The sequence below is a fragment of the Pocillopora damicornis genome, chromosome 14 (genome assembly GCF_964200805.1).
Source record: "Pocillopora damicornis chromosome 14, jaPocDami1.2, whole genome shotgun sequence".
Lineage (NCBI taxonomy): Eukaryota > Metazoa > Cnidaria > Anthozoa > Scleractinia > Pocilloporidae > Pocillopora > Pocillopora damicornis.
The window spans coordinates 9,072,501-9,093,199 of record NC_142683.1 but is presented as its reverse complement, the minus strand read 5'-3'; the positions used below and the strand labels follow the sequence as shown (position 1 = coordinate 9,093,199).

The following is a 20,699-nucleotide window of genomic DNA, read 5'->3' as shown; positions in this document are numbered from 1 at the left end:
TGAAGGTGCCTGGATTATTACTTATTGCAACATGAAACATTCAGTGAGTTATTTGAGAGTAAGAATTCTCAGGAAAAAATGACTGATGTATTGAATGTTAATTTTCTTCTAAACTTGCACTAAGATCATGTTAAGCTTTGATATAGAAAGCCATGGTATATCGAAACTTCTATTTACACTTTTGTCTTCCCCAACTCAAAATAATTTTAAAAGATAGGTAGAGTGCTGAAAAAGAAAAGAGGAAAACATCAGGAAAACACATATTAATGAAATGCACTATGGCTGGCTAAATGATCATTACAAGGCATCTATTACTCTTCTTTCATGAAATCTGTGAAATTTACTTTTTCTAGGAGTCTAAGTCTCAAAGGATGAGTTTCCTCTTGGAAACTGTGTGTGAAATTGTTTGATTTTCAAGAGCCACTAACAATAAATATGGAGAATCTGTCTTTCTTCATTTTTCCTAAAGGTCGCTTTTGATAAACCTTTTTCAAAAATTCTACTAAAATGTGCGATTGCACTTTGCTTTCTCCAAAAAAGTTCCAAATATGCCCACACTATGCACATGGTTTGAAAGAAGATTTCAACTTCTCAAAGAAATCTTAATAATTAAACAATTTGATAACCACCCAAACTATAATATACATTAATGCTTCACTAGCACTTAAACTAAACACTCAAACTACTTAAGAAGTCATTGGGAGCAGGGTAATTCACAATTTCATTTATGCATACATATAAGCATTTCATGCTGGAGTAAGTTTGTTGGATGTGATGAACTATTAGCGACCATAATAAAGAGACCATCACAATGACAACAGGATTTGTGAAAGTAGTAGTTCCCCACGATGGATAATTAGTTAACTAGAAGCATGGAATTAGAAAAGAACTTCTTACCTTACGTTTGGTTTTTCGGTTTCATTTCTAAATGGCATGATCCCAGTATATTAGGGATTCCGTAATGCAAGTGCACTGATTCATTTGAAACTGCAATAGCTATTAGATTTTACAGTAGACTTAGACTTTTTTTATTGTGAGATGTTAGAATCAATGGTCAAACTGTGATAACCAGGTCAGCAAAAACTGGCCTGTGTTACTGTTCTTCTTGAGAAAACTACCTCCCCCTCCCTTGCAAAAAAGGCATTGCCAGAGAATTGCATAGCTTATGTTGGGTCAAGAGAGAGAGTTAGAGGAACTAAGCTAGAAGAATAAATGTATCAACAAGATATAAGAACTTTCCTGTGATGTTTTGTTCTAGTATACACGTACATGTACCACACTATGCAAAAGTAATACAAATGATTATTGTCAAATATTGCACTTTATTGACACTCCAGAACAATAAATTGAGGAGATATCAGAGTTTTCCTGCAATATCTCGTTCCAATATACATGTACATGTACAGCACTATGCAAAAGTAATGCAAATGATAGTCGTCAAATATTGTGCTTTGTTCTTGTGATATATTGGCATTATATCAGCAATTTATCATGCATTCTATTGTCACTTCAGAACAATAAATCAACAACATATTAGAGCTTTCCTAAGATATCTCATTCCAATTATAAATCATCATAACAATACATATATTGTATATTGTCCAGAGGATATATCTCTACAATGATGTACAGTAGAGTGCCTGGTACATGATTTCTTGTGCAAGTGAAATTTTTCCCGCACTTAGCATAATGTGCGATAAACAATTTCCTTCTGTGCTCTCATTGCCTCGGCAGAAGTAGCATTAAGTGATTGCAGTCAATAGATAATCATACTAAAATCACTTCAATAACTTGTTTGGAAAGGTAACGAGTTGAACTTTGTTACATCATTATATTTGAAACATGGCTGGCAACAAGGGAAATATTTACAGGGTAATTTAGTGTTATCAACTGAGGTGAAATTGTAAATTGGCCACTGTAAAGAGTTTAAAGGCCAATGTCATTTACTACATAACTTGTATGTATTGCAAAAAGTCATACATTGGTAAAACAGGCATGTGACTAGGTGACCGCTTCTGAGAACACCTTCACAACATAGAAATGTCAAGGATGCATCCAAACCAGTCACTAGACACTCAATATCTCTAATCATTCTAAACAGCATATGACAGTTTGTGGCCTTTCCCTAAACCTAAGTAGTTCGGAAAGCTGCGAAACTCTAGAACAAATAACTATCTTCTAAATAGGCACTCTTAATCCCCATGGTATCAACGAATGCTTTTCATTCTAGTAATTTATTCTTGTTCTCTCATCACCATATTCCCACCAATAACATAGCTCCATTTTCTGCATATAAACCCACACTCAACCCACAATTCCTCCAATTGTTCTGAGGAAGGGCTAATGCTTGAAACATCAGACTTAAAACTCTTTACAGTGGCCCATTTACAATTTCAACTCAGGTGATAACACTAAATTACCCTGTTATACTCTCCCACTGACACAACAGCTCAGTTTCTTTAGAAACTTACCCCTTTTATTCAAGGGAAATATTTAGTTTGAACATATCAATCAACAATGATAGGTTGTAACCAAATGATTTTATTGAAGCATCAATCACAGCACCCTATGGTTAAATGACAAGTACATAAAGAACAAAGATTAAAACAGCTGAGCAGTCTAATTTACATGTTTTTCCTTTTTATTTCCCTCAGAAGCTGGTGTCGTTTTCCTATGCTTACTTAACATGTATCACACATTGGTTTGTTTCTTCTATGCTGTGGCACTGATAGGAAAAGACCTTGAAAAAAAGGCTTCCTAACATTTCTATGAGATTCTGCTCAGATTCAGCAGAAATTTTAATTTCTTTTCACAGTACTGTTTTTATGAGATCTGCCTCTCTCTTGTTGCATTATGGTAACTGCTAGTTTTCCTAAATTTGGAGTTTGCTCCTATGGAGCTGGCACCTTGTTGGCTACCTTGAACATCAAGTTTGCTACATCAGTATACCCAGCCTGCTACTAACAATTAACTTCACTGCATACCTGTTTAAATCACAATGCTGCAAGAAAGTTGATACAATACTGAATGCATAACAGTTCTCTAACACACATAACACAAACTGCATTTTCTGAATAATGACACATTTTATCTATTAAGTAAAATGAACTTTTTGTTTCTAAAAAGCATGGGATCTCTCACTACTTTCACTGGTAAACATTCAAATTAATAAAAATTCCTGTTTGTCATTGTGAGTTTAAGGTTGAGTACAGGATACAAGAGTTAAAGTGTGTTAACTTACCAAGTTCAATTGACATAGTTTACACTCTACGTGATATATTGTACAGCTTAAACAATATGTCGCTTACTGTAAATGATAGTTCATGAGGAGCTCAATGATATGTCAGCAATTTATCGCAGCTGTTAGAACACTAGCCCTATGATATATGCTGATATATTTTTTCAACTAAAATATTGCTCAAATGTTGTGGGTGTACCACAATTCCTGCTGAATTACTTTTGCACAATACTGTTGTGAGTAAACTACTCAGGTTATGTATAATTGATGCATATGTGAAATGATCTGATAGCATGGTAAAATACCTTGGTGAGTGTTCAGCTCCAGTTAATTAAGTGCTGCAGGTTTATTATTCTAAAAGATAATATCAAATAATCAAGGAAATATAGCTCAAAGAGATATTTAGAGGTAAAATCGTGGCTGATACACTTCTTTTGTCAAAGAAGGGAAAAAATAGCAGCCAGAAATTGATATACAGGTTAAAATAATTATAATAATATTATTTAATATCATCAAGAATTTCACTCCAGAGACAGGGATTCTGCTGAACACAACTTACCCCACCATCTGGGTAGGTAAAGATGTCAGGGCAATGTTGGTCTGTTTTATGGAGCTTTTGCTCAATTCAAAGTTTGCTCCCCTACACCCTTTGCTAGTCACTCCCCTGTAGAAAAAAAAAGTTTTCCCCTGCTTTTACTAGTTTACCCTCAAACCTTTCAACTCATATCCAAACAGCCGAATGTACTTATAATTTTCTTACAAAGTCATACTGCTTTTGGATCAACATGCAATTTACAGTGAAATCATAGCACAGTTCAATCAAGAGGTAAACTTTTTGGCATGCTACTAAATGGCGGAAAACTCCTACACAAGTTATACAAATCAATACCAACAAAAATCACGATCTACTTCAAGAGCAAACTAAACACTCAGGCTCCTTCAGTGTGTGGCAAATATTCTCAGACAATGAATGACCACCGTATGTATGTCGTAGTTTGATACTGGTATTTGTGCTTTGTGGAGCCCAGTGTTTCACTGTGACTTAGCATGCTTTTTTAGTCAAGTGTTTGATTTGGAAAAAAAAAGAAGCATTTTGACTGAAAAATGTATTATTTTGACTGAGAAGCAACATTTTGTGCCATAAGGAAACAACATTTGATATTTGGGGGGTGAACTGTTAAAGGTTGGGGTAGACTTGTCTTCTTTAAGGGAGGAACTTACAAAGGCTGAGGGGAGCAACCTTGTGAGGAGAAGGAACTTTCAGTTACCCTGAGGGTCTAAGCCTTGACTTGGCCATACCCATGTTCTCCAACACTTCAGGAAAAATGTGGCCAAACTGTAATTGGTTCAAAACTTTGATGCACATATAATAATAATAATAATAGTAATAATAATGATAATATTAACTATTTATTTGGCAAAAATAGATTAGCTGATATTAACCTATGTGCAGTTGATATTTCAAATTAGTGTTAGCAATAAAAAGATATTAAAAACCAAAAGGCAAGATTTGGTCACAGCTGTTAACAGCTATGTATATATAAATATATATATATATATATATATATATTTATATATAAAGAAAAAGTTGAGAAAAACTATATGCTACATTTTTGCTGTATTCTGTCTTGCTCTAACAAATAGTGAAATGTTTTTTACATAAAAGTTCATAAATGTAAGTCTAGCCCACAATTCGATCTTTAGTTAAAGTGCTCCATTTTTTTCCGGCTGGAAATTTAAATGTAGACTGGCCTATAGCAGATTTTACTTTAGGCAAGTGAATTTCTTGGGTACCTCCACAAAGTTCTGATCTGAAATTCATGTAACTCTGAAGTTGCATGGGACAATCATGGTTATTAACAATTTTAAACACTAGCTGAAGACGCATATATTGTCGCCTGCTGGATAATGTAAGAAGTCCTAATTTGTCTCTTATTCTTTGAGTGCAAGTCAGAAGGTTTGTCCTTAAGATTATTCTAAAAGCTTTATTCTGTAACCATTCTAAAAAATCAGATTTCTTCTTGGTGCAGGATCCCCATATGGTAGAACCGTAATCTTAAATAGGTAAAATTGTCACTTTATATATCTTCAAAAAGGACAGCTGGACCCAAAAAAGACAAAAATCTGTTTAACAATTTAACTGTAGGGTAGACTCTGGACGCTATGTAAGATATGTGACTGTTCCAAGATAATGATTCATCTGCTATCACACCAAGGTGCTTAAAAGATCTCTTCTGGTTTAGAGTTGAATCACTGTAGAATATATTTAGGTGTCTGGTGGTTTTGACGGCCTTCTGTGAAGCAATCACCATTGTTTCCGTCTTTTTTGTGTTGCAAATGAGACCGTTGTCGCAGAACCATTTGTTTATCCTTTTGAGATCATCATTAATCTTGTACACAGCCACAGCAACATCTTTGGAACTGGAATGCATCTCTGTGTTGTTTCCATAGAGTGCAATTTCTGAATCTTGATATGCTTTAGATATGTCGTTCATATGGATATTGAACAATGTTGGTCCCAAGATCAACCCTTATGGCACTCTGAAGATTCTGAAGTTCTAAAGCAGAGTCTTTACATACAACACATTGCGATCTTCCTGAGAGGTAGCTCTTAAACCACTGGAGTGTGTTCTCTTTTATTCCATAAGATTCAAGTTTGGCAAGCAGGATGCTGTGCTTAATGACATCAAATGCTTTTGTTAAGTCTAGGAAAATGCAAACTGACTTAAGACCACTGTCAATGGCAAATTTCCATAAATCCACTACTTTGAGTCGAGCCACTGTTGTTGAAGAAAACTTTGAACATGCAAATTGATGCTGTTCTATGAGACCAACCTCATGAGCAAAATTCTGTAAGTCTATGTTCACAAAAGACTCCATGATCTTAGAAACCCAGGGCAATACTGAAGTAGGTCAATAATTGTCACAGTTAGCATTAAACTTCACAGCATTTTGGGGCTTAATGGAATGCATTGAAAAATATCAATGTTCTGTAGGTCTAACAGTTGGCACGTTTAGGACTCCAAAAATAGGTAAATGGTCACTAAATGAGGTAGAAAGAACACCAGCTAATTTAAATGAATCAGGGGTTGATGTTATAAGTACTTCAATTTTCAGGGAACAGGTCGAACTTGTCACTCTGGTGGGCTCTGTTATCAATTGTGTCAGTACATTTGCCATCAGAAACTCTTCCATTCTCCCCATTTGTTGCAAGGTGTTATTTAAACAATTGCAATTTAGATAACCAGTAATTATCACCTCTTTCCCAGACCAAGTTTCTATTCAGACAACATCATTGAGATACTTAAAGAAATCATCCACAGGAGCATCTGGGGCTCTGTAGACGCACCCAATGACATACTTGGTTTTATTTATCTTCCCCTCAATCCAAATTGCTTCAAAGTCATGATCCTCAAGTTCAAGACGATGTTTGAAATTAAAACCATCAGTAACATATAGAGTGCAGCCGCCACTGCCATGCACCAACTGATCCTTCTGAATTACTCTGTATCCTTGAATGTGAATTTTGTCATCGGAGATGGTGTTGTTTAGCCATGTCTCTGTGACAGCAATAATAGAGGGGTGATTATAAGTAAAGATGAGTCTCATTTCTTCAATATTTGGGAGCAGGCTCTGGCAATTTAAACTAATCAGCCAGTCTGATTTCACTCTTGCTTGCTCGTGTTTATTTTGCAGTGCACTTTGGCTTTCCATACTTTCCATTTGCCTTAGATTTACAGCAACATCACCATTGAGTATAATTGTACGAGCTGCAATGGAATTTGCATAATATACAACATTTGATCATAATTGCCTTTCCAATGAACTTAAAGCACATATAAACATATCTAATCTCACTATGCATTATTTCAAACCTTTGAACATCCCCTTGTATGGCTAGGGGAAAGAGATTCAGTGAGAGGAGGATTGGAATAATCTTTGTCATTACCTTAAAACATACAGACTGTGTCCTCTTTTAAATTCAAGCTTGAATTGAGGTTGATTGAACCTTTTTTCAATACTCATTGAAGACTTTTTTAAATAGGCATTAAATTCATATGTTTGATGTTAGTATTGACTTACATATTTTCCTGTGTTTTTTTGGATAGTTTCATTTTTGTCTCCATTAGCAATACTGTATTGTCTTTGACACTCTTTTTGGAGAGTTTCAACACACTTTTGAATACTTAAACAGCTACTGTTTATTTAGATTTATTTTTAACTGTTGATGATCATTGTCATTCTCTCAAAGCCCTTGCAGACTCATCTACTCAAAATATCTCAATTTGTATAGCTTTGTTCTTATTGTTTATTATTACATCAAAATCTTAAATTCATTTCTGTTCAGTTGTGCCTCAGCAGGAATAAGATGTTTTGTTCTAAATAGTCACTTAGTAAGACTTTGTTTTAATTTTTGTTAATAAGCAAATTTCTTTGATTATATCACATAGGCAGTAGATTTACTTAATTGAACTGTTTCTTTCTTTCCCCAGACATAGGCGTCACACCATGGTGTTGGTTCCATTAGATACTCCAGGTGTAACCAAAGTCAGGTCTCTTACAGTCTTTGGTTACAATGGTAATTTTTTTACTTTACTTTTACTTTTATGGCCAACGTTACAGAAAAATTACAGCAGTTACTGTAACGATTGGATTTAGTGCCCTCCTTCCAATAGGCACCCCTCTCAAAAAAGTGCCCCCTCAAATTTGTTTTTGTTTAAAAGTGCCCCTATGGAGTAAGCACCCCATTCTAATAACCACCCTTATTGGATTGTACCTATTTATTATAAAAAATTTGTAACAGACATACATACCTTTATTTAGTGCTTTACAGTCCTCACAAAGGAAAAGTTCTTCTATTATTCTGTTAAAAAAATTGTGTAAGATTTTGAATTATGTCATAATTATCCCTTACCAAACCACACTTACACAACACAACAAGCAAAGAAGACAGTGAATCTGTTTGGCTCAAGGAAAGCCCCTGGTGCAGGAGCGATGGCCAAGAAACAACTGCAATGATGCAATTAACAAAACAAAGTGATCATATGTTCACTAAATGTCACTCAACAGTTAGCCAGGGGCAGCATGTAGGCTTACTGATTTATTCCTCTAGCATTACAATCAATTATCCCCACCACACCACACTTACACGACATAACAAACAAACAAGATGGTGAATCTGATTGGGAATCTTAAATGAGGAAATGAAAAACCTCCAAGTAAGGTCAAAGAGGCCTTGACAAGATTCACTATAGAAGGAAGGAAGATGCAAGGGGGAAGGATGGGATGCTAGAAAATGGGTCAGGAACTAAGCACAAAGGGAGTATAAGAAAAAGGCCTCACAACTTGACCTAGTTAAAAAGCTTGGATGTGCTCAAAGACAAAGTTTGAGGGCACAAGTGTGGCTGCCAAAGGAAGAGGCAAATACAACATATAGGTATCGGATCTCCAGTCTCCTTGAAGCTTAAGGAGTTCACCTGGGATGCCACACTAAAAGGCAAATATTGTGCTGCCATGATGCAGACCATGCCCTGAGTAGTCCTGGGGATCGAAAGAAGTTAGGATGATGCAGGTGAGCTGCTGTGAGGTGGAATTGAAGGAGAAGAGAGGATAGGTGTCAGGTGCTGGAACAATCTGTAGTAAGGAGCAGAGAGAAAATTGAGCATTCAGGAAGCTTTTGACAGGAAGGCTAGTCAAGTTTTTCTTTCTATTATGGTAAGAAGGGTGCCATAACTTTTGAATGTGATACTGCCTCTAGGAAGTGCAGTGCATGCGGAAAAGGCATGTAATGAACAAGGGACCAAATGTGTTGTGCAAAAAAGTGTGAAGAAGCCAGGCAGCCAGCCTGCCAGTCAGTCAGACAACAAGCATACTGTAGGTGGAAGGAGTTGCAAAGGTTAAGATGGGCATTGAAAGGGAGCAGGATGGATGGATGGATGGTGTGAGGGGAACTTTGTGATTAGGAATGTGCTCCATGGGCTTCTCCAAACTTTTCAGGGTCAGTATTACATTGTGATGGTCCACATTTTGAGCAAAAAGATAGAGAGAGAGGCTAAATCAATAAATGGCAGACAAGTAGAGTGAAAGAAATGGCTCTTGAAAAGGCAGCCAATACCAGTAAAGCCCACATCAGTACAAAAATGAGTACTTCTGTTGATCCAAGGGGATGAACTTATCAAATGATATGCTGGAAGGAAACATTTCCACCAGTGTAGATCAGAGAGATGATCCAGGCTGGGTGAAAAGTGATTAATTTTTTGGGAAGTTGACTGAGCATGGAGATTCTTTTTGCTTAATGCAAGGGGAAATGTGGGAAAGCTTGCAAAGAAATGAATATGAATAAAATTTTGTGATGCTTGGTTAATTTTTTTTGGTTTTTTTTTTTTGGTGCTTGGTGAATTTGGCCAATGACAAATGAGCTAAGATGTACAAGGAAATTTGTCACTGTGTCGTTAACTTGACCAAGGAATACCATTCTTTTGAGGGAACGGCAATCCTTGGCTGGGGTATGATTCCAAACCCAGGCTGCTGAAGAGGTCTTTAAGATCTTGAAAGGCGAGTGAGGCATCTATGCAGGACGCCTTGGTATGGCCAAAGTTGTTGGTGAAGTTGACACACTAGTGATGATAGGTTAAGCATAAAATGGCATTTGTGGTGTGCTTGTAATGGAGGGTGGCTGACCTCAGGCTAAAAGAGGTTGAAAGATCCTTAAATGTTTCATGGGAAAGGCTGCATGGAACATGTAAATGAGGCCATTCTTGTAACGAAAGATCGTTATAACAAATAACGAAATTCGCCAAATTCCGTTTGCATTACTTTTGCACAATACTGTAGGTATGAATGTATTATGGTCAAGTTGACCTTGTGATTTACTGCCATTGTTTCCAGAAAACAAAGTGCAGTAAAAGGAATTGTTGCAGGTATTCAATTACAAAGGGATGAAAGAGAGTGGGCCTTTGCTTTAAGTACCAAGCAGCGTGACTCAGTGTTGAGTTGAAATTAAAACTTTAGGTTAATTGCAAAACTGTAGGAATACTGTAATCGTGTCAATAGAAACATACTTTTCCAGTTATTTCAGGGTAAACTTTATAATTTAGGATTACATGTGACATGAATAATCAGGCTATGGAAAACTTAGTTACTTACCTTAAGGTCCCCAAAATTAACATGTTTGTCTGGGAAAGTATAATTATCTTAAGTAAGACTTAGGCACAAAAAATGGACACACCATCAGAGTCATGTATTATGTCATGCTTCCTTGCTTTCCAGATGCTCCACATGGCCACTATGAGATTGAGTTCAAAGATGTTCATGTACCAGTATCCAATATTATATTGGGTATGTACATACACAGGTTACTGTTAATTTTTTTTAATGTTATATTTTCATTATCCCCACCAAATTCTAGCAAACAAGAAAAATAGTCAATCAAGGACTGCATGTGGCTACTGATAGGGTACAATTATTATACATGTAGCAAAGAACAGAAATAGATGTTACATGATGATTTAAGCAGGTAGTGTTGAAGAAGATCTATTCTTACACACCACCATGTCCTCACCCCCCCAAAAAAGTTAGAAAACATATAGTAGATATAACATATAACACTCAGAAGGTTAATCATTGCTGTTGATCACTTGCTAGAACAGTACAGCAGGCCTTTTCAATTAGCACACTTTCTCATTTCTCTGTTAACTTAATATGAAAAACTTTGACTACATGTTAAATTCAAGGTGTTGTATTTCCCACCTTGTTCACTTTACAAATTCTACTTAGCATAATTTAGGTTACTAACAGTGAAGTACTTTCTCTCCTCTGAGACAAGATCTTTGTTCAGTTTCTATGAAGCACCAATCACACCTATTAGATTTTTCTGTACGAAAAATTTTTCTTTTTAATCACCTGTTGGCAAGAGGCTATTGTGAAATGATTGTGAGATGTTCATCGTACTCTGTAGTGTCACAGAAGGACCTGAAAAATTATATCTTCAGTTTTTACTGAGCATAATTCACTGGTTGTAAAGGTGAAATGCTTTTCCTTTTAACTCAGAGACAACACTCTTCAAAATTTTCATACTTTGTCAATCACACTAATTCCATTTTTCAGCAGGAAATAGGGGAAAAGGGAAAAGAGGGCATTGAAAAACAATGATGGTCTTCTATAGCATCATAGCAAGCACTGAAAAAAGCATTGTTTTGTTGTGTCAAAATAATTAGTTGAGATAGTAAAATTCTTGAAAGTTTGCAAAAAATAATCCATTTTAAGGCATTCACCTCTCTGTAAAGTGAGATGTACCCAATAATTGCTAGAAAAAATGTCAAAGCAGGAAAATACATAATTGAATTGAAGCAACCAGCCAATGAACTTTGACTGTTCCCTCAGCTTGTGTTTCACATCAGATTTTATGTAATCAAAGCATTTTATCATGGTAGATTTATGGAATCTTTTTATATTGAACCAAAGAGTTCCGTTTATTACAACATTGCAATATTTTAGGTATAAACTGTAAAAAGCTTGTGTTAAAGGTGAAAATTAGTGGAAATAATTCATGTAAGTTCTTAGATATTTTCATGAGATCACTGATAATGTGGTGGGTTATGATCGAAAAGCCAGAACTTACCAAAGTTGAAGCAGAAAGATACTCCAAAACAAACAGTGACTAGCATCAGGAAAACCTCAGGCCAAAATTGGTTGAAATTGGGCATTCTATTGTTACCCTCTGACCCTCATCCCTGTGACTTGTGGTTTTACCTCCTACTATATAGGAGATGGTAGCTACAAAATGTGTAACAGAACCCAAATATTAATCTGGTATTGGTGCTAGATTAGGATGGGTTCATCTCTCATGTCATTTAGTAGAAGTCCACCAATTGACTAATTGGTTGCAAGATGTTTAGAGATGTCCTGTGGCACTCTCAGATAACTTTGTTTCTACTAAAGGGAAAGTCCTCAATGAAAGCATTAGTTAAAACTTTTTAAACAGAGTAAGGTGTGAACAGAAAAGTGACTTCAAGAGTTAAATCAAGTAACCCCAGATCTCTGATACAGTAATCTACACTGAAACATTAAATTAAGCAGGCTACATTTCATTTAAGTAGGTCCTAAGTTTGCAGTGGTTTAAGGGGAGAGTGACAAATACTAGTTGAATTTTATTCTCTTATATGTTTAGGTGAAGGAAGGGGATTTGAAATAGCTCAAGGTCGTTTGGGTCCAGGCCGTATTCATCACTGTATGCGCTTGATTGGTTTGGCAGAGCGATCTCTTGACCTTATGGTCCATCGGTCTTTGGAAAGAGTGGCATTTGGAAAACGTTTGTCAGAAAAGGTCTGAAAATTTGACACCTTTAACCATTTTCTGTGGCCAAATCAGCCAGTAACTGAATTTTTAATGATAAGATTAACTTATACTATATTTACCTTTTTCTCAGGGGATGGTTCAAGAGCAGATTGCTCTTTCTAGGATCGAAATTGAGCAGGCGAGATTGCTAGTCTTGAATGCTGCTTATAACATTGACAAGCTTGGAAACAAGGCTGCTAAGAATCAGGTGTGGCTTAATTTCAACATGCAACTGATATTTTACTCTAAAGAATAAGGTCCCAAATCATAGTGACCCTCTCTCTTAATCTTATTGCAACTACTTACTACCTTACTAATTAATCTTTAGCTATTTCAGAATAACCAACACAAATGCAGCTGATGGCTGAGAATTGAACTTAGATGATTACTCATTAGAATGGGCATAAAATTGTCAAGTGTATTTGCATTGCTTATCATATGTGTTGTAAATGGGTATAAAATGACCTAGTTCATTGATCACAAGTTGTGAGGGTTTGTTGCTCATATATAACAGAGCATAAAATAAACTGACTATAAAAGACAATTGCAAACCATAGGGAAGAATCACTTTCCACACTTGGTACATTTGGTATATATGTTAAAGTTATATGCAGATATGTTGTGTAGATATGTTTATTGAAAAAGTGCAACTTGCAGCTGGAGGGCTGAATTGCATGTACACTAAATAATAATTTTAAATAAAATTTATAAATATACAAATTGAATAACATCGATGACGTGAATTACAAAATAATTTAATCTATGTGATCTAAATATGTGTTATAAAAAAGGGCATCATATCTCTTAAATCTATTGGAAAATGTAGTTCATAATTTATATATCAGGATTCGTTGTAAACTCCAACTGAGGATGGTATAAAGGTGTTCGTAAATTTACAAGTCTTTGCTCTTGGGAGGGGGGGAACAAAGACTTGAGTCTGTCTAAGATTATGTATCTTGAGATGTGTCTTTCTGGTAGAAGATGTCCAAGGTTGTGACTGGGTGTAGTAACAATGTCATTAAATAGTTTGTCACATGCTTTTAAACACCTGTTGCTTAGCTTTAAAATTCCACTGAGGTCCAAGCTGTCTGCATAGTCAATGTTGGGGTAGATGATTGTCAGAACATGCTTCTGAACTATTCTATGACATCTGATAAGTAGGCTGGTAGTGCGAAATGGAAAACCTATTCTCCTGTAAGTGGACAAAATATTCTAATACATACAGGAGAAATATTCTCCTGTAGGTGGACATTCATCTATTTTTCTTTGGTGTCTGCTTAAAACTTCCATAGGCAGGCAGTTCTATTAACAGACACTCATTCCAATTCATAAAGGTGTCCGCTTATGAGAAGGTTGACTGAAATTCTGCATCACAAATAAAGCTTTGCAATCTCCAGATGGAAACTAGCATTATACTTTCATTATCTTTATGATGACTCTATATCATTAACAATGATTTAACATTTAATTGACAGTAAATGTAAAGTAACAATAATTATTACACTTAATAACCTTCTCAGTGTATCTCAGTCTGGCACAGTGTGTCAAAGAGCATCCTGTTTAATCGATTAAAAAATTTAAATTCTTGAAATAAGGCAAGTAAAATGATTGCTTTACAACTTACGGCAGCTCACTTTGCAAAAGTGAATGTGACTACAGCATCTCAAAGCATTTGGACACATAAGACACTAAAATCCTGGACATGATATAATATATAATATATATATATATATTTTTATAGATTGCCATGGCAAAGATTGTTGTTCCTCGAATGGCTTGTAATGTTATCGACAGAGCTATTCAGTTACATGGAGGAAAAGGCGTTTGTCAGGATACTCCACTTGCTGGTTTCTATTCTCAAGCACGGAGTTTGCGGATAGCCGATGGCCCAGATGAAGTTCACTTGGAGGCTGTAGCTAAGTCAGAGCTTAAGAGAGCACTGACAGCAAAAATATAAAATGGTATAGATCAGTACTACTTTCTTCAGCTGCTGACCAATTATGGACTGGTTATAGAGTATGGTGGGGGGGAGGGAGTTGGGTGCATGATTAAATGTAGCCTACCCTTGCAGCCTATAAATCCTATTACCTACTCCCCCTCCTGATAAAGCTGTATGGTGAAGTGTATGGCTTTTACTTACCTGTCTCCCCCTCTGACAAAACTTGTGCTGCATACAGTATTAGGTTTGGGTAAGGGTGGTTACAAGGGTAGTTCTAGAGCACTACTTCAGTAAGTGTCCCGAGGGAAAAATAAAAAGAGGCTGTACTTTGAGTTTGTCTAAAAAATTATTATGATTATGCAAATGATCAGAGTTTCTCCTTGCCTTGAACGTTCTTTAAACATCAAAGTAAATGTACAACCTTCAATTGTAAAATAAGAAATTATACTATATTATGTCATTTTTTTCTTTGATATGGCAAGGTTATTGAAATTGATATTGAAAAGTCCTGGTGCAGTGGTTTTGCATGCACGACACCATTCTCACTGGTAAAGTGTTTCCAAAATGCCTTGGCAAGGGGCTGACATGGGACTGTAGTATTTCCGACTGTGTTATTCTTCTAGAACATCCTGCCCTATAACTTCTCCTATATTGGCCATGTCATTTGCTTAAAAACATGGAAAAAATCCTTTAAATGGCCAAGAAAGAAAATCACCTTATTTCAATACTCATTATAAAAGTTATCATAAAAATCCACCTTAAGTTTAGCATATTATTCTGAGTGATTAGTCAAAATAGAGAGCTGAGGCAAGCATGAAGGCTTTTGTTGGTAATGTCAGTCTTACCTGACTAATTTAGAATTGTATAAAGCGGGAAGTGGTGTGTTAACCAAGGTGAATTGGGGGAATTATGGTTATCAAAATGTTCGTCTGAAGAATTTTTAATATACGAATATAGAATCGATCCTCGCAGCTATGAACAATACTGAACTACGTAGTTGAAATAAGGTCTGAAAAAAATTCAGGCCCCTACGGGATTTGAACCGGTAGCGCTGCAGCGGTATCACAGAGGTCATGGGTTTATATCCTGTTTGGGTCTCTATTTTTTTTTTCAGGCCTCATTTCAACTACTAGTTTAGTAGTGTTAATAGCTGCGAGGATCGATTCTATATTCGTTTCTTCAACCGCAGTGCACTTATATGATTTTCATATATTTGCATCGAATTTTTAATATTTTTCTGACTTAGAGGAAACTTGTAAATTGCTTAACGGCCACCTTAGCGACCAGGCGCGGATCTAGGAAAAATTTTGACCGATTTACTGCAAAATGAGCGCCGAAGGCGCAATCTCCTAGGTAGGCTTTTACACAAGTTGCTCGGATATCTCTCAAAAGTTGCCCCAAAAATTTTCAAAAGTTGCCCAAAATCATTTCACGAAAAAGTTGCTTTTTATCGACTCAAAAAAATCAGTTTCTACTACTGATGAAAGTAAATCTTTGCACATCTATACGAATTATTTATTTATTTATATATTAATTTCTACTCGCTGACATTTCTATACCTGCAGAGATGATATCTTAGTCTCTCCACCTGTGTATCTTATTTTACATCAGTTTATGGGAGTCTGTTTTAAATATCAGCTAATCACCTTCAAGAAAAATCATGCTATGTAACATTCAGTGATGTTAACAAACACAACAATATTTGAAAATATCTACAAATTTGATGACTGTCATATTCGCATTTGTGTTCCCTATGATGAATCACTGGATCTTCTTTCTCTGGTTGTTATTGTAGCGCAGCATAACGGAAGCTTCAACAGTTTCCTCAAGTGCATTCTCCTGTAGATGGGTGAAAAAATGATTCATGAGGCTGAACACTCGTTCAGCCGAAGCAGAACTTGGCTGCACTAGAAGTAGCTTCCGGACAACAGCAGACCAATTGGGAAGGGTGCGTGCATGCCTCGCCCACCACTGTACCTTCTCCTCTTCTTCCTCAATAACTGTGCCGTCAGCAGCCGCTAGGTAACGTGGAAGCTCGTTAACAAGGCCATCAATAGTTGCATCATTATTGAGGAAACTGAACTTTCGGAGCTCTGCCAAAGATGCGGCATTTGGGTGGACGTTTTGGACTTGGACTGGGCAGCATAGCCTTGCACTTTTAAAAGTACGGACAAGGTCATGAAACTCTTGGCTGAACTTCCGTTGGAAGAAACGAAGTCCAGGACTTATGCACTGCTTTGTCCTGGTCACAAGCTGATTGCACAAAGCCAGATTTCCATTGGCAAGCCGGCTGGGCACTCCCTCAAGGTTAGGATATGCATCAACTGCCACCGAGTTTGACACACTAGCTAGGCGCTCATAGCAACTGAATATAAGAGGCCCATCCCCTTCTAGATAGTAGGTAGCCGTGACAAAGTGTGAGCCTCCATCAATGCTAGCTCCAACTCGAGTTCTTTAGCATCAGATGCATCATAAAAGATGTCCAAGAGTTGTCCAGTTGTAGCAGGAGCAAGATGGTCGTTCTCGTTCTGCCTTAAAAAGGGTTCCACATCCCCAAAGTACTCTAGTACTTGTTTCATAACTTCCCACTTGCTCCACCATCTTGTTGCGCTATATGTTTTCATAGCTGTTCCGGTTCTAGTCTTCCAAGCTAGCCATACTGCAGCACTGTGGGAGAACATGGATACCCATAATTGGGAAAATCGGTCTAAGACACGGAACTCAAAATGTTTTCCAACGTTGTCGATGGTGTGAGAGAAACACGTAATGTCTAGCAGCTGAGGAAAAAAGAACTTAACCTGCTCTAAAGCAGCATGATTGACCGCGGCTCCGTCTTTCATGACTGCAAGGAGTACAGCAGGGCTGATTGAGTATTCAACAGCCAAAGACTGGGTCAGGCATTGAGCAAGTTCGTTCGCTTTTAAACTCTTAGCCAAGACTTGAAGTCTTATTAGGCGCTGCTGCACATTCCACTCGTCATCAACAAAACGCACAACGATTGCAAGAGCTTCTCCTAGCCTTGTACTCCCATCGTAAATGACTGAGCAGCCGTCTACGAGTGAGAGTTCGGTTTTTAGAGTTCCCTTCTCTTTCTCGATGACTGACGGTATCATTTGCGATAAATGGCCATGTGCAGTCAACCGATGCCCATATTTCTCTAAAAACGGACGAAGGTTATCAATTTTGGACAGAGGTCTTCCTGCTGATAAGAACGCTTCAACTACATCAAATCTAAAGAGTCTCATGTCTTCTGGTAATGTCTCGCCTTTAGGGTTATCTTCCTCATCTTTCCTTCGAAGAAATGTCAAAAGTGATTGGTCTCTCTTCTTACTGTTTTGTATAGCTCTTTTGGCATCATTATGTTTCACCGAGTTCATGTGCGTGCGAACAGTACTTTTCTTTTTACTTATAGTTTCTTTGCATGCATCACATCTCAACATGTTTTTACTTGTGACGCTAAGGAACTCATTCCGATTCTCCCTCACTCGTTGATAAGCACTCACTTTATGATCCTTTTGTCCGCGAACAGTTTTCTTTCCGCCTGCCTGATTTCTTTGGACTTTTCTCGTTCTTGCAATCTCAGCCTCCTCAGGCTCTTTTAAATTTGCTCCACGTCCTTTTGCTTTGTTGATCGGATCTTCACTAGCAGAGTCTTCCGAGCTGGAAGCCATTTCTTTGCTTAAAGTTGAACTAACACGAGCCGCCATTTTGAAAACTTGTTCAGACTTCGGACCGCTGATCATGTAGCGCGCTGGAAACACAGCCACAGGTAACCCAAAGTTCCGTCGATCACACTAATACAACACGCTGCACACATGGGAGTGACATGGCACTCACTGATGGCAGTAGTCACTAATCACTTGTAGTCAGTAGAGCCTGACTATCGAGTTAACATGGATATTCACTCGTTTTGTTAGAGAGGAAATGCATAAAAAAGATATATTTGTCACTAAGAAAGGATACATTTTCTCGGATTGAAAAAAGTTGCCGAAAAAATGCTCGAAAGACCATAAGTTGCCGAAAAAATACTCTAAACCATATGTTGCTCAAAAGTTGCTCGAAAGGCCAAAAGTTGCCAAAAATTTGCCGAGCAACTTGTGTAAAAGCCTACTCCTAGGGGGTTCCGGGGGCGTGCTCCCTCGGGAAATTTTTTCTATTTTAAGTACCTAAAGTGCCCTTTCCTACCTTTTTGAGTCAGTCAGACAATATATTTGCCAGTTCCATTCTCCTTGGACGAAGCCTTGCAAATCTGCGAATTATTTCGCCAAAGTCAATGTCCATGTTGTATTGAATGTGCAGCAAGGCAAGTCCTGTCAATCTCGTCTGTGACATCGTACTTCGTAAATATGTTTTCAGTCGCCTCAAAGCTGACACATTCCTTTCACATTCGCATGTGGTGATTGGTAAGGTGGAAAATATTTTGAGGCACTCTGTGATCATTGTTCTCCTTTTTCAGGCAGTAACCGGTAACATTTACCGCCTGTAGTACCTCTTATTACCGGTTAAAATTTATTGGAATTCTTGAAAGTTCAACTTGTAAAAGCACTGCTTTACTGCTTTGAAAATTTATTTTGCCTTAAGTTCTTAAGGGAGAACACTGCTCTGTGATGTTAGGATACATCGTATGGTCGATCTTCTTCAAAATTGCTGATGCAGTTGTCGGGACGGTCTTGGAATCTTGTCGTTCCTACTTTCTTTGCCATAAAGTCATCTCGGCATCAAGGCTCAAAGGTGAAGGCAACAAATCTTCATGGAACGTGGAAAACCGACCAAAGGACGTCATCCATGTTTCTTTTGATGCCAGTTGCATTGACGGCACAGCAATTTGGCACTTCACTGCTGCTTCTTGGTCACCACTGCCGAATCGATTTTCCAGCTCATTGATCAGATGGTCAACCAAGAGAATCGTGAGATTTCTCCTGTAGTGGTCTTATATCGTTTCAGCAGGGGTGTTTGCACGGTTGCGCTGTACCTGACAGGTTCTTGGTTTTTGCACTGTGATGCCCAGCTTCTCGGCAATTTGGCATGCTTTTTGAAACCATTTTGCATGTTTCTCTTCTACCTTTTGGCGCACAGAAGATAACGTTTTAAATGCATCTCTAATGTCGCTAAAAACTCCCAGCATGTCACTGGATGTGCCTTGCATCTTAACTGCCCGGCAGACTGTTAAGGCAACAACGAAGTCAAAATTAGCGATAGCGCGGTAATGGCTAACTGCTTTCTTAATTGAATCTGCATTTCAACTTTCTGCATTTGCTTTGATGGTTTCCAGTGTTGCAACAATGGCTTCAGGAAGACCTCCAAACCATCTATACACTGAATCCAGCGGGTCCTACAAACATCGAGGAGCTTGTGACGGCGGGATTCAGGAGAGACGTCTTTCAATTTCTGAACAAGGAGAGCTTCTTTCTTCGGGGAGTACTCAAAGGATCTAGCTACACTCCAACGGTATCAAACATATTTCGAACATTCTGCATCTTGCACGCACTCACATCAGAGAGGTTTAGGCGGTGAGCCATGCAATGAGTGTATATAGCCTTTGGATATTGCCATCTGACAATGGCTGCTGCACCATTACAAGGTCCTGACATGTTGCCTGCATCGCCATAACACTGTCCCTTGCAGTAATCCATAGACAAGCCAAGTTCTTGAAAGGCCTTCATTATAAGAGTAGCTATAGCTTGACCAGTGACGCCGTCTTCACACTCGTAGAACCCAACGAATTCTTCTCTGACATTTCTTTCTTTTTCGACAAACCTTAGATAAATATCACTGAGCTGCTGTGAGATTGACGGCATTTTCCCATCCTGTACCCGAAGGAAATCTTCAGCGTAACCAACCGCTGCCTTGTGAAATTCGGAATTAAGCTGGTGTTCCTTGAACTTCGTGCTTGCGGATACCCAGTTCTTTAAAGGACTCTTATAGTTTGTCAAGGCGGTCACTGTCCTTTCCTGCCAGGTGTTCAAACAAAACACGAAAGCGGCAAAACGCACCATCCCGAGCCGCAGAGTAGACCAGCTACGGAAACTGAATAAGTCACTCGAAACAAAATGCTCCGATCTTTCCATAAAAATGGGTTTTAGGGAAATTGTAGCTTCTAGGTGCTGTCCAAGAATGTTTTAGGAGTTCTAGCTTTCGGTCATCAGATAGTGATTGTGCTATGATACAGTACAATCCCAAATCGTT

At 37.7% G+C, this 20,699-nt stretch overlaps 1 protein-coding gene, 1 long non-coding RNA gene and 2 pseudogenes across 5 annotated transcripts in view; 2 read left to right on the top strand and 2 right to left on the bottom strand.

Annotated features, from left to right (window-relative positions):
• The window catches only part of LOC113665071 (uncharacterized), a 62,432-nt gene extending 47,462 nt beyond the window's left edge, over nt 1-14,970 (top strand). For all 4 annotated transcript variants that reach the window (XM_027180722.2, XM_027180724.2, XM_089193064.1 and 1 more), the window contains 5 exons: nt 7,732-7,817; nt 10,508-10,576; nt 12,408-12,562; nt 12,666-12,782; nt 14,316-14,970. In XM_027180722.2, coding sequence (XP_027036523.2) covers nt 7,732-7,817; nt 10,508-10,576; nt 12,408-12,562; nt 12,666-12,782; nt 14,316-14,531 — 643 coding nt within the window. In that variant the 3' untranslated portion in view covers nt 14,532-14,970. The remainder of the gene's footprint in view (nt 1-7,731; nt 7,818-10,507; nt 10,577-12,407; nt 12,563-12,665; nt 12,783-14,315) is intronic.
• LOC149034334 (uncharacterized) lies at nt 8,673-9,793 on the top strand. The gene is made up of 2 exons (XR_016182730.1): nt 8,673-8,810; nt 9,663-9,793. It is a non-coding gene; the product is annotated as an uncharacterized LOC149034334 (long non-coding RNA).
• A 1,170-nt stretch (nt 14,971-16,140) lies between the features above and the next one.
• Nucleotides 16,141-18,383, bottom strand: LOC149034333 (uncharacterized; annotated as a pseudogene).
• A 192-nt stretch (nt 18,384-18,575) lies between these two features.
• LOC149034332 (52 kDa repressor of the inhibitor of the protein kinase-like) lies at nt 18,576-20,032 on the bottom strand (annotated as a pseudogene).
• Between the last annotated feature and the right edge of the window lie 667 nt (nt 20,033-20,699).